Below are 15,825 nucleotides of genomic sequence, written 5' to 3'. Positions count from 1 at the left end.
TCCATTTGAGAGTGAAGTTTTTAGCCATAGAAGAGTTATAAGTTTTCAATGCCCATCTCTGCCCTCATGCTTCTGTCTCCTCCCTGACGTCCCTCACATGTATTCCTAAGCATTTCCCAAGCAGCTGAATGCATATCCCTCATGGTCTCTTTCCAGACAACCAGTTTATATCACAATAAGTGCACAGTTCCTGTGGTGCAAGGAATCATTTCTTTCTTCTAGGTAGCACTTTGGGTATGCTTGTGGGCAGCTATTTTCTCAGCAGTCCAAGGGTGATATTTTCTTTCTGGAAATGAGCACATCAGTCTCCACTCCACCGCCTGAGCAGTGAGGGCAGTCCACATTGTGGCTGCTAGTGTCTATTGGACAGTGCCTGTGACATCACTCAACATAAGCAACTCAACCCAGATGATGAAGGATGGAAAGATGGAAATGGTCTTTACCTTCACAGGACACTCTGTCCACACTGAGCCGGTAGCCTGGGCGACAGCTGCATATGAAACTCCCGAGCGTGTTGTGACAGGAGTGCTGGCAGGTTCGCTTCTCACTGAGTCGCCGGCATTCATTCACATCTGCACCAGATGCAGCACTTACTTCAGGGCTGGGTTGGGCTCAAGCTTGTGGCTCTACAAGCATTCCTGTTGCTTAGCCATACAAGGTCAGAAAAGGGATTGCACAGCAAGGGACCTGGAGCATTACCACATGGTCAAAGCTGGGCTCGGACCAGCCTTGAGGCCCCTTTGATGCAAAGTGTATTCACAAGCTATGTGCAAAATACTACTTCAGTGGGGAACAACTAAGGGCTTTAAAAAAAAGGAAAATCCCGACTTTTGCCAGATAGAATGGGGAACTAGGAATAGGAAGTGGTTCTAGCGAAATCCCTGGAGAATTGTTGTTGATTAATTCTTTTAAGGCACCTGATTATTTATAGCAAGCTAACCATTTTTGGCCAGAGGATTGCACACACAGAGACACACACAGGGACACACAGCCTCCCACCTCAGCTGATGGTTACTGTTCTGTCCCATCACTCCCATCAAATTATCAATGTGATGACCAGGGAGGGGGCAACTTAGATTTTCATCGGGGCACTGGGTTTGGATGGGCAGATATAAAATAAACTAACAAACTAAATGGTTTTTTAAAAAAAAAATCTGGAGCCAGCAGGAGGTTTTCTCTGGAAAAAGCCAGGCAGGGTTAGTGTATCTGGCAAAGGGAGGCAGCCTACCTCTAGAACATAGGAAGCAGCCTTATATTTAATCAAACCATTCTTCCATCTAGCTCAGTATTGTCTAGAGTGACACTTCATGGTTTCAGACAAGGATCTTTCTCAGTCTTATCTGGAGATGCTGGTACTGAACTGGGATCTTCCGCATGCAAAGCAGGTACTCTACCAGTGAGCTATAGCCCTTCCTCTGCTAGGTTATACAACAAAAGTCGGGACACCTACCCACACAGGAGTGCTGGTTGCCATGCAGGTAGAAGCCGGAATGGCAGGAACATCGATAGCTGCCCATGCTGTTCTTGCAGTGGTGCTGACAGGGTGTTGCTAGGCACTCATCAGTATCTAGGAGCAAAATGGAGGATGCAAATGTCGGTATCGTTTGCCCCACAAAAATAAACCGATCTTTGACATCCTCCCGAAAGATATTCCAGCTCCACCCCCCTCCCCTCCTATATTCCCAATCACACTCACCTTGACAGCTGTGTCTGTCAGCAGAGAGTTGCATTCCTGGGCCACATTCACATACAAAGCCACCTTCTGTGTTCACACAAAGTCCCTCGCAGGAGGCACTCAGACACTCATCAATGTCTGCGGGGGGAAACATTCCCATGTGTCAATGAATGTAAAAGTGTACATTCAAGAAGCGGCACACCTGCCAAAGTCTGTTGCAATTCTGTGTGCAGCTTACTGTGGAAGAGCAATGATTGAGTAGCACTAAAGGCCCGCAGTCGGGAAGCTCCTTATCTCCCTGGGAGTAGGGGCTTCAGGCCCTGCTGGTTCCATGTAGGGGGAAGTGAGGCAGATTGATACAGAAAAATACAATCTCATATTTTATGTAACAAAAATGAGTCAAATAATTTAAAAAATGGCTTGATGCATGCCATAACTAATCAATATTTTAATAGCAATCAAAAGAACCATTGAAGTTAGAAGATAATGAGAATATAATGACTTCAGTAAAAATGGGTTTCGTATCGTTCTGCCCCACCTACGGGGCACTTTGATACAAAGCGTAAATTGGATGAGAATGGTAATTATTTGCAAAAATTTAATGAAAAAACGATTTTTATTGTGAGAGATCATAACCAGCCTTACAATTTGTCACTTAAAATCTGAATTATGTATAAAAACAGTGTTTCACACATGTCATAGACTTTATGGCATGTTTTCTTAACAAATCTTTCCTCAAACACCCATCTATTAAAAAAAACTTTGGAAAAACTTTAAAAGTATAAGAACTCACATGAGGTAGTCAAAAAATAGTAATGTAAACAAAATGCTTATAAAAAAATAAGATAATTATTTAACGTTTAGCTTCTATTGCACATTATATCCACTTAAGACAATAGAAAAAGTATAAAGAGATGATGTTTGAGATGTGCCCTTTGGGAAATTTGGTTTCGGCAATGGCAAAACAACATCCTTGAAATCAACGCTTGCCTTATCTTCTACAACGGGGAAGACAAACATACAAGATCCTGGTTTTTTCCTGAGATATGACACTTGATAATCGGTGATATTATATTTAGAAATGACTTTGGCCACATAGTAAACAACAGTTGTTGTTTTTCTTTTCAAATTTAATGAGTTTAGAGATTTCATGCAAACTTGTATATTGGGGCACTATTGTACCCTAGCGGGGCACTTTTATATGTATCAATGTGCCCCGTGTCTTAGTGTATCAAAGTGCCCCAATGGACATTTTTTTAAAAAACTAACAATTATTAATAAAACCACTGAACTTATTTAAAAACCATGTGTAATCCTGATTACTGATTACTTAACTTTGGTATTTTTAAATCTTAACTAAACGATGTAAAACAGTGTTGGAACACACTTACATTTCACGAAATTTTTTATTTTGTCGTGCTAAAAACACACCTACTCTCGTCAAGCGCCAGTGACTAACTTGTGGGCAGCGCGGTTGCAACTGTTTTACTCACACATGTATAGACACGTTTTAGTGATGTCGCGACACGAATAACATTTCTTGATATTGAAATATTGTTTGTGTCTCAATGTGCCCCGTGCATCAATTCCCCCCCCCCATGAAAGACACCTCTCATCCAGCTCACCTGCACAGCGTACACCATTGGCTGTCTCAGTCATGGAAAACCCCAATGGACACACCCGCGACACCTCCTGACAACCTCCGTGATTGCAAGCAAGGTCACAGCCATACTCTCCGCAGGCACCAGGAGTGTCTGAAAAGACAGAGAGGAGAGATTTCAAGCTGGGGAATGGAGACTCCCTGACGGAAAGAGGGTTAGAAAGCAAGAAGGAACCCTATTAGGTAGGGGAGTGGGAGATGCACGTAGGCAATTTCAATGTTACATTTAGATAATTGTAGACTCTAGACTTAAACACTTGTTGTGTGCACAACAGATGACAACCTCAAGCTCTCCCTCAGCTCATTCTGCTAAGTGGAGTCCTGGGTATCTGTCCCAAAGTCTATCCGTGAATGAACATCCAACTGACCTCATTGCAGGGGTCTCCCTACTGATAGATAGCAGGGCTTGTTCTAAGGTGATACGAGGGCCTTCTTGGCAGGCCACTTCTGATTTATGACATAGTGGGCAGCAGCAGGCACTTCCCAAAATGACCTAGAGTGACACTATCTTGGAGGCATGGTGGGAAGTCAAAATGGCGGCTCTACCCTGCCTGGGAAGAGAGACCTAGCAGGCCAGTGTTGGTGCAGCAGTAGGCCTTGTTGGGGCCCTGGGGCCCTAGCAGCTGACCAAGGATGCTGGAGTTGGTGACTAGGAGCAAATTAACCAAAGGCTGCAGTTTTGCAACAGAAGCAGAGATGAGCACAACCCCAGTTGCATGGGCTTCTGTTTCAGGAAGAGCAGTGTGTGAAAGAAGAGCATTCTATGACAAGAGGCAGGTGCCATGGCAGGCTTAGGCTGCTGTACACCATAAAGCACATTCAATACACTTTTACCCACCCAAAGAATCCTGGGAACTGAGGTTTGTTAAGGCTGCTGAGAACTGTAGCTTTGTGATGGGTAAACTACCCTTCCCAGAATTCTTTGGGAGGAAATATGTGCTATGAAAGCATGGTGTATAAGCAGCCTTAGAGAAGACACACATCAACCAGGAAGAACTTTATTGTCTCTTGCCAGAGAAAACAGAATGCCAACAGGAAATTTATGACTTCACCAAGCTACAACTCTTGCCAACTAATGAATGAGCTATATAATCACAGGCAAATAACAGGCAAAAGTGCCCTAAAAGAAGTGGAAGAGGGCAAGCAAGGGAGGACCAGGCAGGGCATCACTGAAGGTACAGTGAGAAGGGCACAAGCCAGATACTTAGAGGGGGATGCCTCTTATATCAGGCAAACTCAGCCCTCCAGATGTTTTGGGACTACAACTCCCATGATCCCTAGCTAACAGGACCAGTGGTCAGGGATGATGGGAATTGTAGTCCCAAAAGATCTGGAGGGCCGAGTTTGGGGTTGCCTCTCTTATAGGGAAAGGGTCAGAGGCCCTTGCCAGGGTTCAGAAAACCCACAATGGCTGGCTAGATGGCTGGAGGAGGATTGCTTGCCCCAGAAGCTCCAGCATCCAGTATGAGCAATGAGGCAGGCACAGTTGATAAGTTTGTTGTTATTGGAGGGGGGTGGTGGAATAAAGCACTGCTTGACCAATAAACCACTGCCTTCTAGCACAGCATTCAAAAAACATAAGAACATCATAAACTTTGCATGGCCATTGTTGCAAAACCTACAATTACATAAACTGAAAATCATCCAGAATGTTACAACATATTTTCAAAAGCCTTGTTCTGTTTAAGTGTTGCTCTTAATATAGGTAATAATAACATGAACTGATTTCACTTAAAAGCAACCAACTCTCATTCCAGATACATTTGAAGGATATTTCACTTAGCCTTCGCAGCAAAAGTCTTGCTTTATATGCCCAGAAAGGAAGGGTATTTTAGCAATTTGCTCGGTCCACTAAAATGTTTAAAGGCTGGATCTGGGCAAAGGAGAGGCAGAGCCTCTGCTAGTGTAGATCCATTGGGCTAAATAGAGCGAGGGCTGCCAGCCTTCTTTGGCCTGTGGGCTCATTTGCAAACCAGAGAAACTGCCATGGGCACCCCCACACACCCCACAACCATATCCATGCACACATTCACTTTATTTGCTTTCCCCCTCAAATCAGATTGAGGGGCGGTGATCTTTTTGGAAGGTTAAGTTGGACAGGCAAGATTTTATTTTAATGTTCCCCAAGCCCAATGAGGGGGGGCACAGAATCCTTCCCTTCACAGATGGGACTCTTCAACATGCCCCCCCTCCAATTAGTTTTCTAATTAGCTGTGGGATAACTCATCTCATAACCCGTCTAATTAATGCATGAAGGTGTTAACACCATAGAGTAAGCTGTCCTGCCAGGTTTAGCTGTATCACTTCCCTTATCTTGGGAGGAAATAGGTAATCAAGCCCAATGTTCCCATCCAGTCCACATGAGAAGCTCAACATGTGAAGAGGCGTGAGCTGCTTGCTCCAGCTCAGCCACACAGTTCTCATTAGCCACTCTTGAGTTCCTATACCAATAATTTAAGGACTTTCACCACTTTATGTAACTATGCTAAGTTTTACTACCTGTGCAACTTTTTTCTGAATGCTTTATGGAAAAGCACATGAATCTGACCTTGGAAGAGTTTGAAAGTAAAACCGTTTTTACCTTACAAAACAGCTGTATATTAGGAGAAATCAGCATCAAAGTGCTGATGAATTTTCATTGGAACTTCTAATGAAGTTCTAATGTTGTTGGTCTTATTTTTACTATGTATTTTGTGGGTTTTATATTGTGATTTTATGTCGTGAATCGCCCCGAGATCTGTGGATGAAGGGCAGTATATAAATTTAATAAATGATAATAAAACTTCTTTGAAAAAAATTAATCACAAGCTGATGTGGAAATTAGGAGAAATGAAGATGGGAAGAATGAGAAACTGAGAGAAACCAAAACTGAAAGATTTGCATATTCCCAGCCTGCCCTCGCAGGAGTCCACATGGCATCATTCCACAAAGTTCTCCTTACCTTGGCATGTAATGCCCTGCCCTCCATCCCTGCAGGAACAGACATTGGGAGCGATGCAGAAGCCACTTCCACAGCCAAAGGAACAAAGAGCTGTGAGATGGTCCAAGAAAGCATCAGTTAACGAAGACAAAAAATTAGGATCTTAATCCCACCACCACTCTACCCACCGCAGTGCAGTAGAAAAGAACCACTCTCATGCCAAGCAGAAAGGAGCCCAGTTAAGAGATCTAGCAAAGATCAGAGCAGAATTACAGGTAAGGAAAGGGATTTTTGGGAAGAACTTTAAAGATAAATGAATTAGTTCGATGGGGAGGAAGCACTAAGATGCTTCCAGGCCGTTGCTATTTGGGCGTGGAAAATGTGGGATAATGCTTGGAGGCAACATCATCAAAGAAATAATAATGAATTCCCATTAAGCAGCCAGCACATTCTATTCTCCCTGCAAACAAATCAGGATGAATGCTCCATAAACAGGTAGTCTGAAAGCACCCCTAATTTGATCATTTAAAAAACCCACAATCTAATCAGTAGGTACTACGAACGTTTGCTGCCAAGAAATGGGATGTTAATGACGCTCCCTGTATCTAGAAGAAATATCATTAATAAAATCCTGTGTATATTTATGCAAAAAGAATTCCCACTGTGTGGACAGGATTGCAGCATTCACTGCCCTTTTTAAAAATAAAACACCACCTTCTTTTTATTCCATAGGCATTTCCACGCTACCGCCATTTGCCAGTTATAAACTAATGCAACTATCCTAGCTCCTTGCTTGCCACCTGTGGTTTTGCGAGCATACTGAAAATGCTCAGGTAGAGCCCACTGAATCCTTTACAGAACTACAACTCCCAACCCATTCAGGAGTTGCCCAGTCTAGCTGCCTGTATTCATTGTTGCATGAAAATCCCAGCTGCCATTTGGGTGACTTCTATCAAACACCACTCCATCCCCTCACCCTGCCACAAAACAATGATCTGTTTTAATTCATACTATCTGCATGGGCATTGTGACATCAGCCTTGCTGCCTGCTATGCAGGAGGTAAGAGAAGCCCCCACCCCACCCCCCATTTAGGGCCGGACTTGGCACCACTTGCCAACAGTGACATCTAACAAAAAACAGTTAGTGAGTAGCGTGTTCTTGTCTCCAATTGCCACCAGATGCCAGAAATGAACGAGAGCAGCTGGTAGTAACCCGCTAAGGACCCAGCAGCTGGACCTTACGTGTCATCATGCGAGCAAATAAGCAGCTAAGCCTGGGAGCACCACCGCTATGAGCAAATGCAGCACGACGCCACATTGGCACAGCACTAGGGGCCAGCGCTGCTAGACTAGGGAAATCAACCTTTGCAAGATGGGGTGCTGCGACAGCATGTACAGTAGAAACGTCTACCGTGTAGAGGTGCATAGCACTGCGCATGATGCTACGTGACCCACTTGCGCACCACCCTGAAAGCTTTTTGACCGTTGCAGCACATCTACAGGACAGACTTAATATTGGTTTTATACAACACCTTAACAGTGGTGGCCTCTCCTAAACAATCCTAGGAAGGCCATAACTCAGGGATGAGAGCATCTGCTTGGCCTGCAGAATGCCCCCGTTTCATTTATTGGCATCTCCAGGTAGGGCTGGAGAGACTCCTGTCTGAAATCTTGGTGGGCCATTGCCTGCTAGTGTAGGTGGACCGTTAGTCTGACTTGGTATCAGGTGGCTTCCTATGTTCCTAGTTTGCCGAGGTGCTGGAAATTATGACCGAGCTGTCTTATCCCCCCCATAGCCCGCCTCAGTTCACAAAACTGCAGTTCACAAAACCTACTATCTGATACTAAACTGAGAGCCTAAGAAGTTCAGGGCCCATCAGGCAGGCTGTCCTCACAGTGGTCAACCAAGGTATTTGTGGGAAGCCCACAGACAGGACTTGAGTGCAATAGTACTCTCTCCACTTGTAATTCCTAGCAACTGGTACTCGGAAGTGTACTGCCTCCAACAGAGCATAGCCAAAGCATAGCGATGCTTCCAGAACATAGCCATCATGGCTAGTAAGCCTTATCCTCCATGAATTTGTCTAATTCCTTTCTAAACACCACCAAGGGCACACTCCTGTTCATGCCACAATTTCTATGCACGGAGCCAGAAGTATTCTTTTTTTTTTTTTTTGCCCGGCCACTTTCCTCAGAAAAATCCCCCGCCGTTTACCGCTGCGTCGGAACAAATGTCAATCAGATTTCCCACGGATTCAGCCGTAAACAGTAGGTTTTTCCAGGGAAGCAGCGGGATTTCGTGGGGTGGGGGGGCTTTCGGACCTGTGCCTAGAAATTGTGGCACAAACAGGAGCCCTAATTTGGTGGCCATCATCACGTTTTGTGGGAGCAGATTCCATAGTTTAATTGTACACTGTGTGAAGAAGCAATTCACTTTGTCTTGTCTTGAATCTTCCAATATCCAGATTCTTCGGGTGGCCCTGAGTCCTAGTGTTATAAGAGGAGAAAAACTCTCAGTGTTGCTGCAATGGAGTTGAAAAGTGCTGGGTAGCCTTGTGGATCCCATTAATCTTTTGGGCCTCGATGGTTTCTGCAGCCATCTTATCATTTGTGGCTCCCAGTACTGCTGTCATTCTACAACAACTTGTTCGTTCCCAGACATTTATAGCCCAAGTTGAGATCAGTTCACTAATGAGATTTTAGCAATAATACAGAAGGACAAGTGAGCTGATGTCTTCCAAAGAACTCCAGGTACTTACGCATAGTGCACTGTCCGCTGCCTGGAGATGGTATCCACCCAGGGCAGCATCCGCTTCCAAAACCAGAGAGGCAAACATGTGGTCCGATGCGACGTCTAGGAATAGGAGAGAGACGGACTGAGACATTTCCAGGGGTGAAAAGTAACTCTCCAAGCTGTGCTGTTTTGAGGACTGAGTCACATGCCTCTTCTGCTTATGGAGGGTTAAGATTAGCGGTATGCTCAAGGCTGCCTGTGGTCACATCCCAGAATCCTGGGAACTGCAGTTTACCCCTCATAGAGCTACAATTCCCAGGACCCTTAGCAAACGACAGCTCAAAGGTGGTTGTTTTTTTGAGGGAAGCAATGTGCTTTAAATATGTGGTGATCAAAGGATTCCAGGCACTGCCGTGTTGTAGTTTACCCCTCACAGTTACAATACCCAGCAATGCTTAACAAACCACAGTGTCCAGAATAAGTACATGGGAATAAAAGGAGTAGATGGAACAGTGGCACATAGGGCTCAGCCACACTTCCTTTTGTGCAGGTCCACACTTTAAAGCTCTGTTTCTGAGCGGTTTTCTTTTGTCCATGGGAAAACCAATTTGCCATTTGCTTAGATTCAGTGGTAAAATGTGGGCTTTCCCAGGGAAAGTGCCTGGACAAAAACACAAACATCATTCAGACCTGTACCTAGAAACATGACACAAAAGGATATGTGGATATGTACAGAAACCACTCTGAACTTAATGATAAACATATGCACTATACCTTGAAAGCACATTCAAAGCACATCCCCCCTCAAAGAATTCTGGGCACTGTAGTTTTTTGGGAGGTTGCTGGACAGAGTAATTCTGTGGAGGGTAAATTACAGTGCCCAGAATTCTCTGAGGGAAAGAATGTGCTTCAAATGTGCTTAAAAGAAACAGTGTGTATACAGCCTTCTGGGCTAAGACAAACAAGCACTCTGCACATGGTCAGGTACTTTCCGTCCCCAGCACCTTTCTCTCATCTGTACTGAAGCAGGTTGTCTCTCTAAATTGTTCGCCACAAGTACACATTCCAGTTTTGCCTGCCTTTTGGGGTTTCCCAGACATGCAAAGCTGCAACTGCTGAGAGGTGCTCAGTCAGTGATGGTGCGCAGAATATATTTCAGCTCACATCTGAAAGAAAAAGAGAAGGCAAACTAGGACTTTGGGCGCACCGTTGCCCCATCCATTACTACGGTATGCAGCGACCTTTCATCCCAACTTCAGTGGTTGTGCAAGCTGAACTTTGTTCAGAAGTAAATTTGTGGAACTATGCTTCTATTCAGGCACGTCGTGAATTATATAGATGATGAGGGCAAAAGTATGAAGGGGGCAGATCAACTGCACTGCAGCCTTCAGAAGAGGACAAAAATAGGTAAGAAAGAGGTGATGGGCACCTTGAGGGAAGCAAAATACTCATTCAGGCAGGAATAGCTGTCTCTCTACACATGATACAAACAAACAATCCCCTCTTTGGCCCAGATCAGGGGGGGGGGGTCTCCAGGTCCCGCAGCCAAGCTCCAGGAGATAGCTGTGTGTGTTTTGGTGTGTGTGTGTGTAGGGCTGGGACTTGGCTGCCCCTGTACAGAGATGGGTATGGGGGGTGGGTACCTCTCCACGGCGAAGTTGGCAAGTTTCTTCCTTCCTGTGTAGACTCTCCCCTGGGCCCCTTGAAGGAACACAGAGACACAGGCAGCCTGGAAGAGCAGCTCGGCGAACATGACAGGCGTCTCTCTCCCAGCTCCTCAGAGATGCTCCCTTCAAGAGAGCTCTTTCCTTTTCCCCCCACAGGCCCCTCTCTACTACAGCATGGCAACTGCCTGGACTCTCCTCCCCAACCAAGGATGAGGCTGGGGGCTCCTTCTGGGCAGAGGGAGGGGAGCTGGGATCAATGATCTCAGGCTGGGGGCAGCATTGGGAGCAGACTCCTCCTCCCCACAGCCAGGCTCAGATTGCTCAGCTCTCCCCCCCCTCACCCCCCAGCCCATGTGTACGGACTGGAAAAAACTCTCTGTGTTGTGTGTGTGTGCCTCCCCCCCTCCCCTCAGGGACAGGGGCACCTCGAGAGGAGATGAGGAGGGAGGATCCAGCATTCCTAAAACAGCAGCTCTGTTGTTTGACTGGGAAGAGGCTCACCACCCCCCTCACCACCACCACCACAACCCCCCCCCTTGTAGGAGTCTCCTTTTCCACATCTGGCAAGGCTCAAGAATCGCCCACTCCTCCCCTCTCTCTGGGCTGCTTTCCCAACTGCACCAAAGAGGGGCTGAAGGAGATAAAGTGTTCCAAGGCGGGCTGGGGATTTGGGGAGGGGGCAAGACAATGCCCGGCATGTGTGTCAAATGGTGAATGTCGGAGAGGTGCCACTTGTGATAAATTGGAAAGGGGGAGGGAAGGGGAGCTGTCCCAGAAAGAAGGCGCTGCAAAGCAAAATAAGAACACAGGGCAAAAGGCCTTAGGTTCCCCTGCCACTTTGCATTTTCACTTCCGTCCTGAAACAAAACAGGTGTCTCAGAATTCAACCGAAATGTTACTATTTGCCATGTGCCCCTCCCCAACTTTGAGATTAGCTAGCAACACAAGTACACACCTGTGCATGCGCACACACTTACACAACCCCCGCCCGTCTTCTCATGGAGGCTAAGTGGCGTAACTTTCATTGACAATTTTGGAGTAGAACTGGTCAAAGCTGTTAAGATGGGCCACATCACAGATGACACATCTCAAAGCTATTATTGTGCTAACAATAGCAGGCTTCCCTCAGCAGAGAGAACTGTCCAAAATAAGGTAGCTTCTCACCGAGTGGTGAAAACAAACAAGGGTGGGACTTGGGTCAACCCACATTCCAAATGCATAGAGCAGTGATCACTTAGCGTGGCAGGAGGTCTGGTCACAATATGGGTGTCTTCCATGGTGTTGACTCAGTAACTGCACAGCTGCCGCAGAATCCAGACTTGTTGAACTACAGTATCACATTTTCCCAAGCATTCTATTAACATTGTAGGGCAAGCATGATTTTCCTCCCCGCTGGCAGCTCACCTGTGATTTGCAAATGCCACGTGTTGCGTGATTGAACAAGTGTCCCTGGTAACACCGTGGCATTGTGGGTAATGAGCAACTCCATTTCCATCCATCATGGCCACGCAATTTTGTAGACTTGCAAACTTTCAATTTTTTATGTTTCCTACATAGGCTGTGTACACATTACTGACTTAAAACACAGCAAGGTCCTTTTCTTTCCCACAAGTTGGACTGAAGCTGGTTTGTGGTGGGGTGGGGTGGGGACACACGAAATTGTAATTAGAAAAGAAAGGAGAAAGAGCAGATTGTGGCTAATGTCTTTTGTACACTACTTCCCAAACCAATGGTGAGAGCACACTGGATGCAGACTAAATGGGAATGTGTGCACAGCCATTATTAGCGTCTGGGTGCTCCTGTGCCATAGAATTTGCATATGCATAATCCTTTTATTTTTCAAACAGTGGCAACGAGTAGTAAAGTTGCTTGTCCCTTTCTCCAGCAATCCCCCATTAAGGGAAGCTTTGCTTTAAAGCAGTCTTCACCAATCTGATGCCCTACAGCTGGTCTATGAAATAGGACAGGCCCATAGCTCAGGGGGTAGAGCATCTGCTTTGCATGTAGAAGATCCCAAGTTCAACCCCAGCATCTCCAGGTAAGGCTCTCTGAAACCCAAGAGATCTGCAGTCAGTCAAAGTGGACAATACTAAGCTAGATGGACCAATGATCTGACTCTGTATAAAGCAGCTTCCTATGACTGACAAAAAGGACTGAATCCTTGAAGTGGCGAGTGATTGCCTCCTTGTTTTTCTGAGTCGCACTTGCCCTTTAGACAGAGAAACAGCGTCCCTTCCTTTATACTTTGACCACACTGGTCATCGTGGATCCTGCCAAGTCACATTGTTCTTCCCAAAGGGAAACAAAGAGAGGGAAATCTCCTCTTCAGAAAGCTGCCACCGCTGCTTTCCAATTGGGCTACATTTTGACTGAAAAGCAGCCCAGGTTGCACAGCTGTGTGATTATTTCTCCCCTCGCACACCAGCTTCAAGCACTTCTTGTACCTGGAGAGGCAGGTAACTTGGTTTCGAGAAGGGAATGAACAAGGATAGCAAGAAAACACACAAAGATCCCTGCTGGTTGAAGCCAAGGGTCCGCCTAGTCTCTTTCCAGCTGTGTCCATGCTGCCATGAAGCCTCCAAAGCAAGGCATGAAATCAACAGCCCCTGCCTCCCAGTTTTGTCCTAAGTGGCAGCTAGCATTCAGAGGTATACTGCCTCTTAATATGGAGGCTCTGTTTAGCTGTCATTGGATGCCACCTTTGATGGATCTAGCCTCCAATAATGTGTCTTTTTTTATTTATTTAAAGCAGCATGCAAGCCAAAAACTATTGCTGTATTTGGTGCGGTTAGGTAGGAGCAATACTCTGCAACTCCATACATAGAAAAAGGACATGCAAGGATCTTGCTGATAGGGAGCTGATCTATATATTCAATGGTGGGAGGGATGGCGAGAGAGACTCTCTTCTGCTGCTATATTACTTCAGAATGCAGGTATGAGACCATGGGTATGACTGCTTCCCTATATTAAAGCAAATGTGTGTTGACTTGGCAGCAATTCTCCTCTAATATAAGTGTTTTAGGCATTGGCCTGGTGGTGGTACCATGGCCCCATTTCGCCAGGAGCACACACACACACCCAACTCTACCATTTCAAAAGTAAATTTCAGAGGCATGAAAAATGAAGGAAAGCACTGTAAGGAGAATCAAGAGGTATGCCTAGCTGTCTTGCTAATCTGAGAACATCCATGAACTTATTCACTTGTGAGCAGGTTTGTGCACGTGAACAGAGATCTCGCAAACAGAAAGTAGCCATCCTGGTTAAAGCTATGAGATGCTGTTAGTTTATTCCAGGCCAAACCAAGAGAACTGCTGGGAATAGAGCGCAATAGTCTCAACATCACTGAAGTTTCAGATCTCTTAATCATTCCTTCTGGGAGTGCAGCCAGGCTCTTTGTGAACGCTCTTACTATAAAACAACTTGGCCATTCGCTACACAGGAGGGTTTACAGCTCTGTGTAAGGTTACATGGCTAGTATCTCTTATACAAGAAATGTTTCCAAACACCCTGTGCCAAGGGAAAACCTTTTGAAGGATACGCTGTTTTACGGGAAGCTTGCAACCTTTGGCACCAGCAGATTTAGCACCTCATCTTAGTAACAGAACTGTACAATGAAACAAATGATTACGCTAAATGTCTGCCAGACTGTCAGCAACTGTGTCTTGGCATCTCTTTAGAAGGGATGGGAAGCCAGAGGCCACAATCCCCAAGTGCACAAGAATTTGTACAGGGAATGGCTTCCTGCTATCGCAGGTGACGGGAACTGTTCCATTTATAGGCCTTGAGGCGTGCTGCCCTCAGCTGGGCATTACAGGAAAGTGTACATCATTTCACCACCTGCAAATGTGAGACAACGCACCCCTCCTCCAGCATACAGTACCTTTAAGACAAGCGCACAGAATCCTTTGGTAGAGCTGCAAACCCACTAGACAGCAGGGTTCCCCCCGATCTGTGCTTAGCTTTGTGTGTAGGGGAGAGATAATGAGGTGACTTTGGTCTTCAAGAGTGGCAAACATCACAGCTGAAGCTGAGCAAGGCAGAGACCGGATAGCTAAGGAAATGGTAATGCCATTTGCCCCTGTGCATTTGCCTCTTCCCATGGTCATTTATATTTTAATTATTTGTATATTAATTACAGTATTCCATTTTCTGAGGATCGACTGCAGATGCCCCCCCCCAACAAACCCTAACTCCTATTCCTTTTAGCAGTTGCCAAAGCGGAGAGAGGTTTCCTCTCATGTCTGAGAACTGGTGAAACAAAGTGTGGAATTTGGTGTTGCAGGGAAAATAAATGCAGAATTGTAGTTTATGGAGGCGTGATAAAATAAATTTGCCAGCACCAGGTGGCCCTCCAGACACCCAACTGCAGTTTGGATCTTATCAAATTCATAGGTGCCAATTCATTGAAAGCAGATTTCTTGCTGTATGGGAATAAAAATGTTACATTCAACTTACGTATACTAGAAATTTCTGTAATTTCCTCACCTTAACCTTAATAAAAAATTCCTTCAGTAGCACCTTAAAGACCAACTAAGTTTTTATTTTGGTATGAGCTTTCGTGTGCATGCACACTTCATCAGATAAGGTTAACACTTTGTCTTAACCTTAATGTTAAACACTGTGTTAGGCTGCCATTTTTGTTGTATTTTGTTTTGTCTTTGTGTTATGTACCCTTAATACTACGAATCACAACAATTCATACAAATTTTATCTAGCTCATTTTTCCAGATTCTTTTTTGCAGCCACTGCATAGAGGGCCACCCTGTGTTGTAAAACTATTACTGTCACTCAAAAGAAACCAAACGTTTTCTGCCAGAGTATGCCTGCTTGCTTGTGTGAATAAAGGTTTCAGAAAGCAGTATCTTGGGTCTCTATTTAATGGCAGGCTAACAGATAATGATGTCTTCCACCTGAGGTTGACCACAAACATGAAGTCTGTCTGCATATGAGACCTTGCTGTATCAGCCATCCAAGACTGCAGTGAGCATCACTTGGAAACACAGCTAAATAAAGGGATTTCTTAAGGAAACTGGCAAAAGTTTGGTCAGGTAACTAGCTCTATATCTATAGCTCAGGTACCCTTGCTGAAATGGAATAAAATTAAAAAAATATTCCAACTTTCTGTATAAAATGCTCAAGGACAGTTTCCCAGACCCTCCGTGCTCTCGT

General features: G+C 45.3%; 1 protein-coding gene across 1 annotated transcript in view; it reads right to left on the bottom strand.

Annotated features, from left to right (window-relative positions):
* The window catches only part of VWCE (von Willebrand factor C and EGF domains), a 28,057-nt gene extending 17,106 nt beyond the window's left edge, over positions 1–10,951 (bottom strand). The window contains exons 1-7 of the mRNA XM_035123917.2: positions 10,633–10,951; positions 9,015–9,109; positions 6,277–6,366; positions 3,301–3,429; positions 1,697–1,813; positions 1,451–1,567; positions 444–572 (exon numbers count right to left, since the gene is read on the bottom strand). Coding sequence (XP_034979808.2) covers positions 444–572; positions 1,451–1,567; positions 1,697–1,813; positions 3,301–3,429; positions 6,277–6,366; positions 9,015–9,109; positions 10,633–10,742 — 787 coding nt within the window. The 5' untranslated portion in view covers positions 10,743–10,951. The remainder of the gene's footprint in view (positions 1–443; positions 573–1,450; positions 1,568–1,696; positions 1,814–3,300; positions 3,430–6,276; positions 6,367–9,014; positions 9,110–10,632) is intronic.
* Positions 10,952–15,825: the final 4,874 nt, after the last annotated feature.

Source organism: Zootoca vivipara, chromosome 1 (genome assembly GCF_963506605.1).
Source record: "Zootoca vivipara chromosome 1, rZooViv1.1, whole genome shotgun sequence".
Taxonomy (NCBI): domain Eukaryota; kingdom Metazoa; phylum Chordata; class Lepidosauria; order Squamata; family Lacertidae; genus Zootoca; species Zootoca vivipara.
The sequence above is the reverse complement of the archived record's forward strand: the minus strand, read 5'-3'. Positions and strand labels throughout refer to the sequence as shown.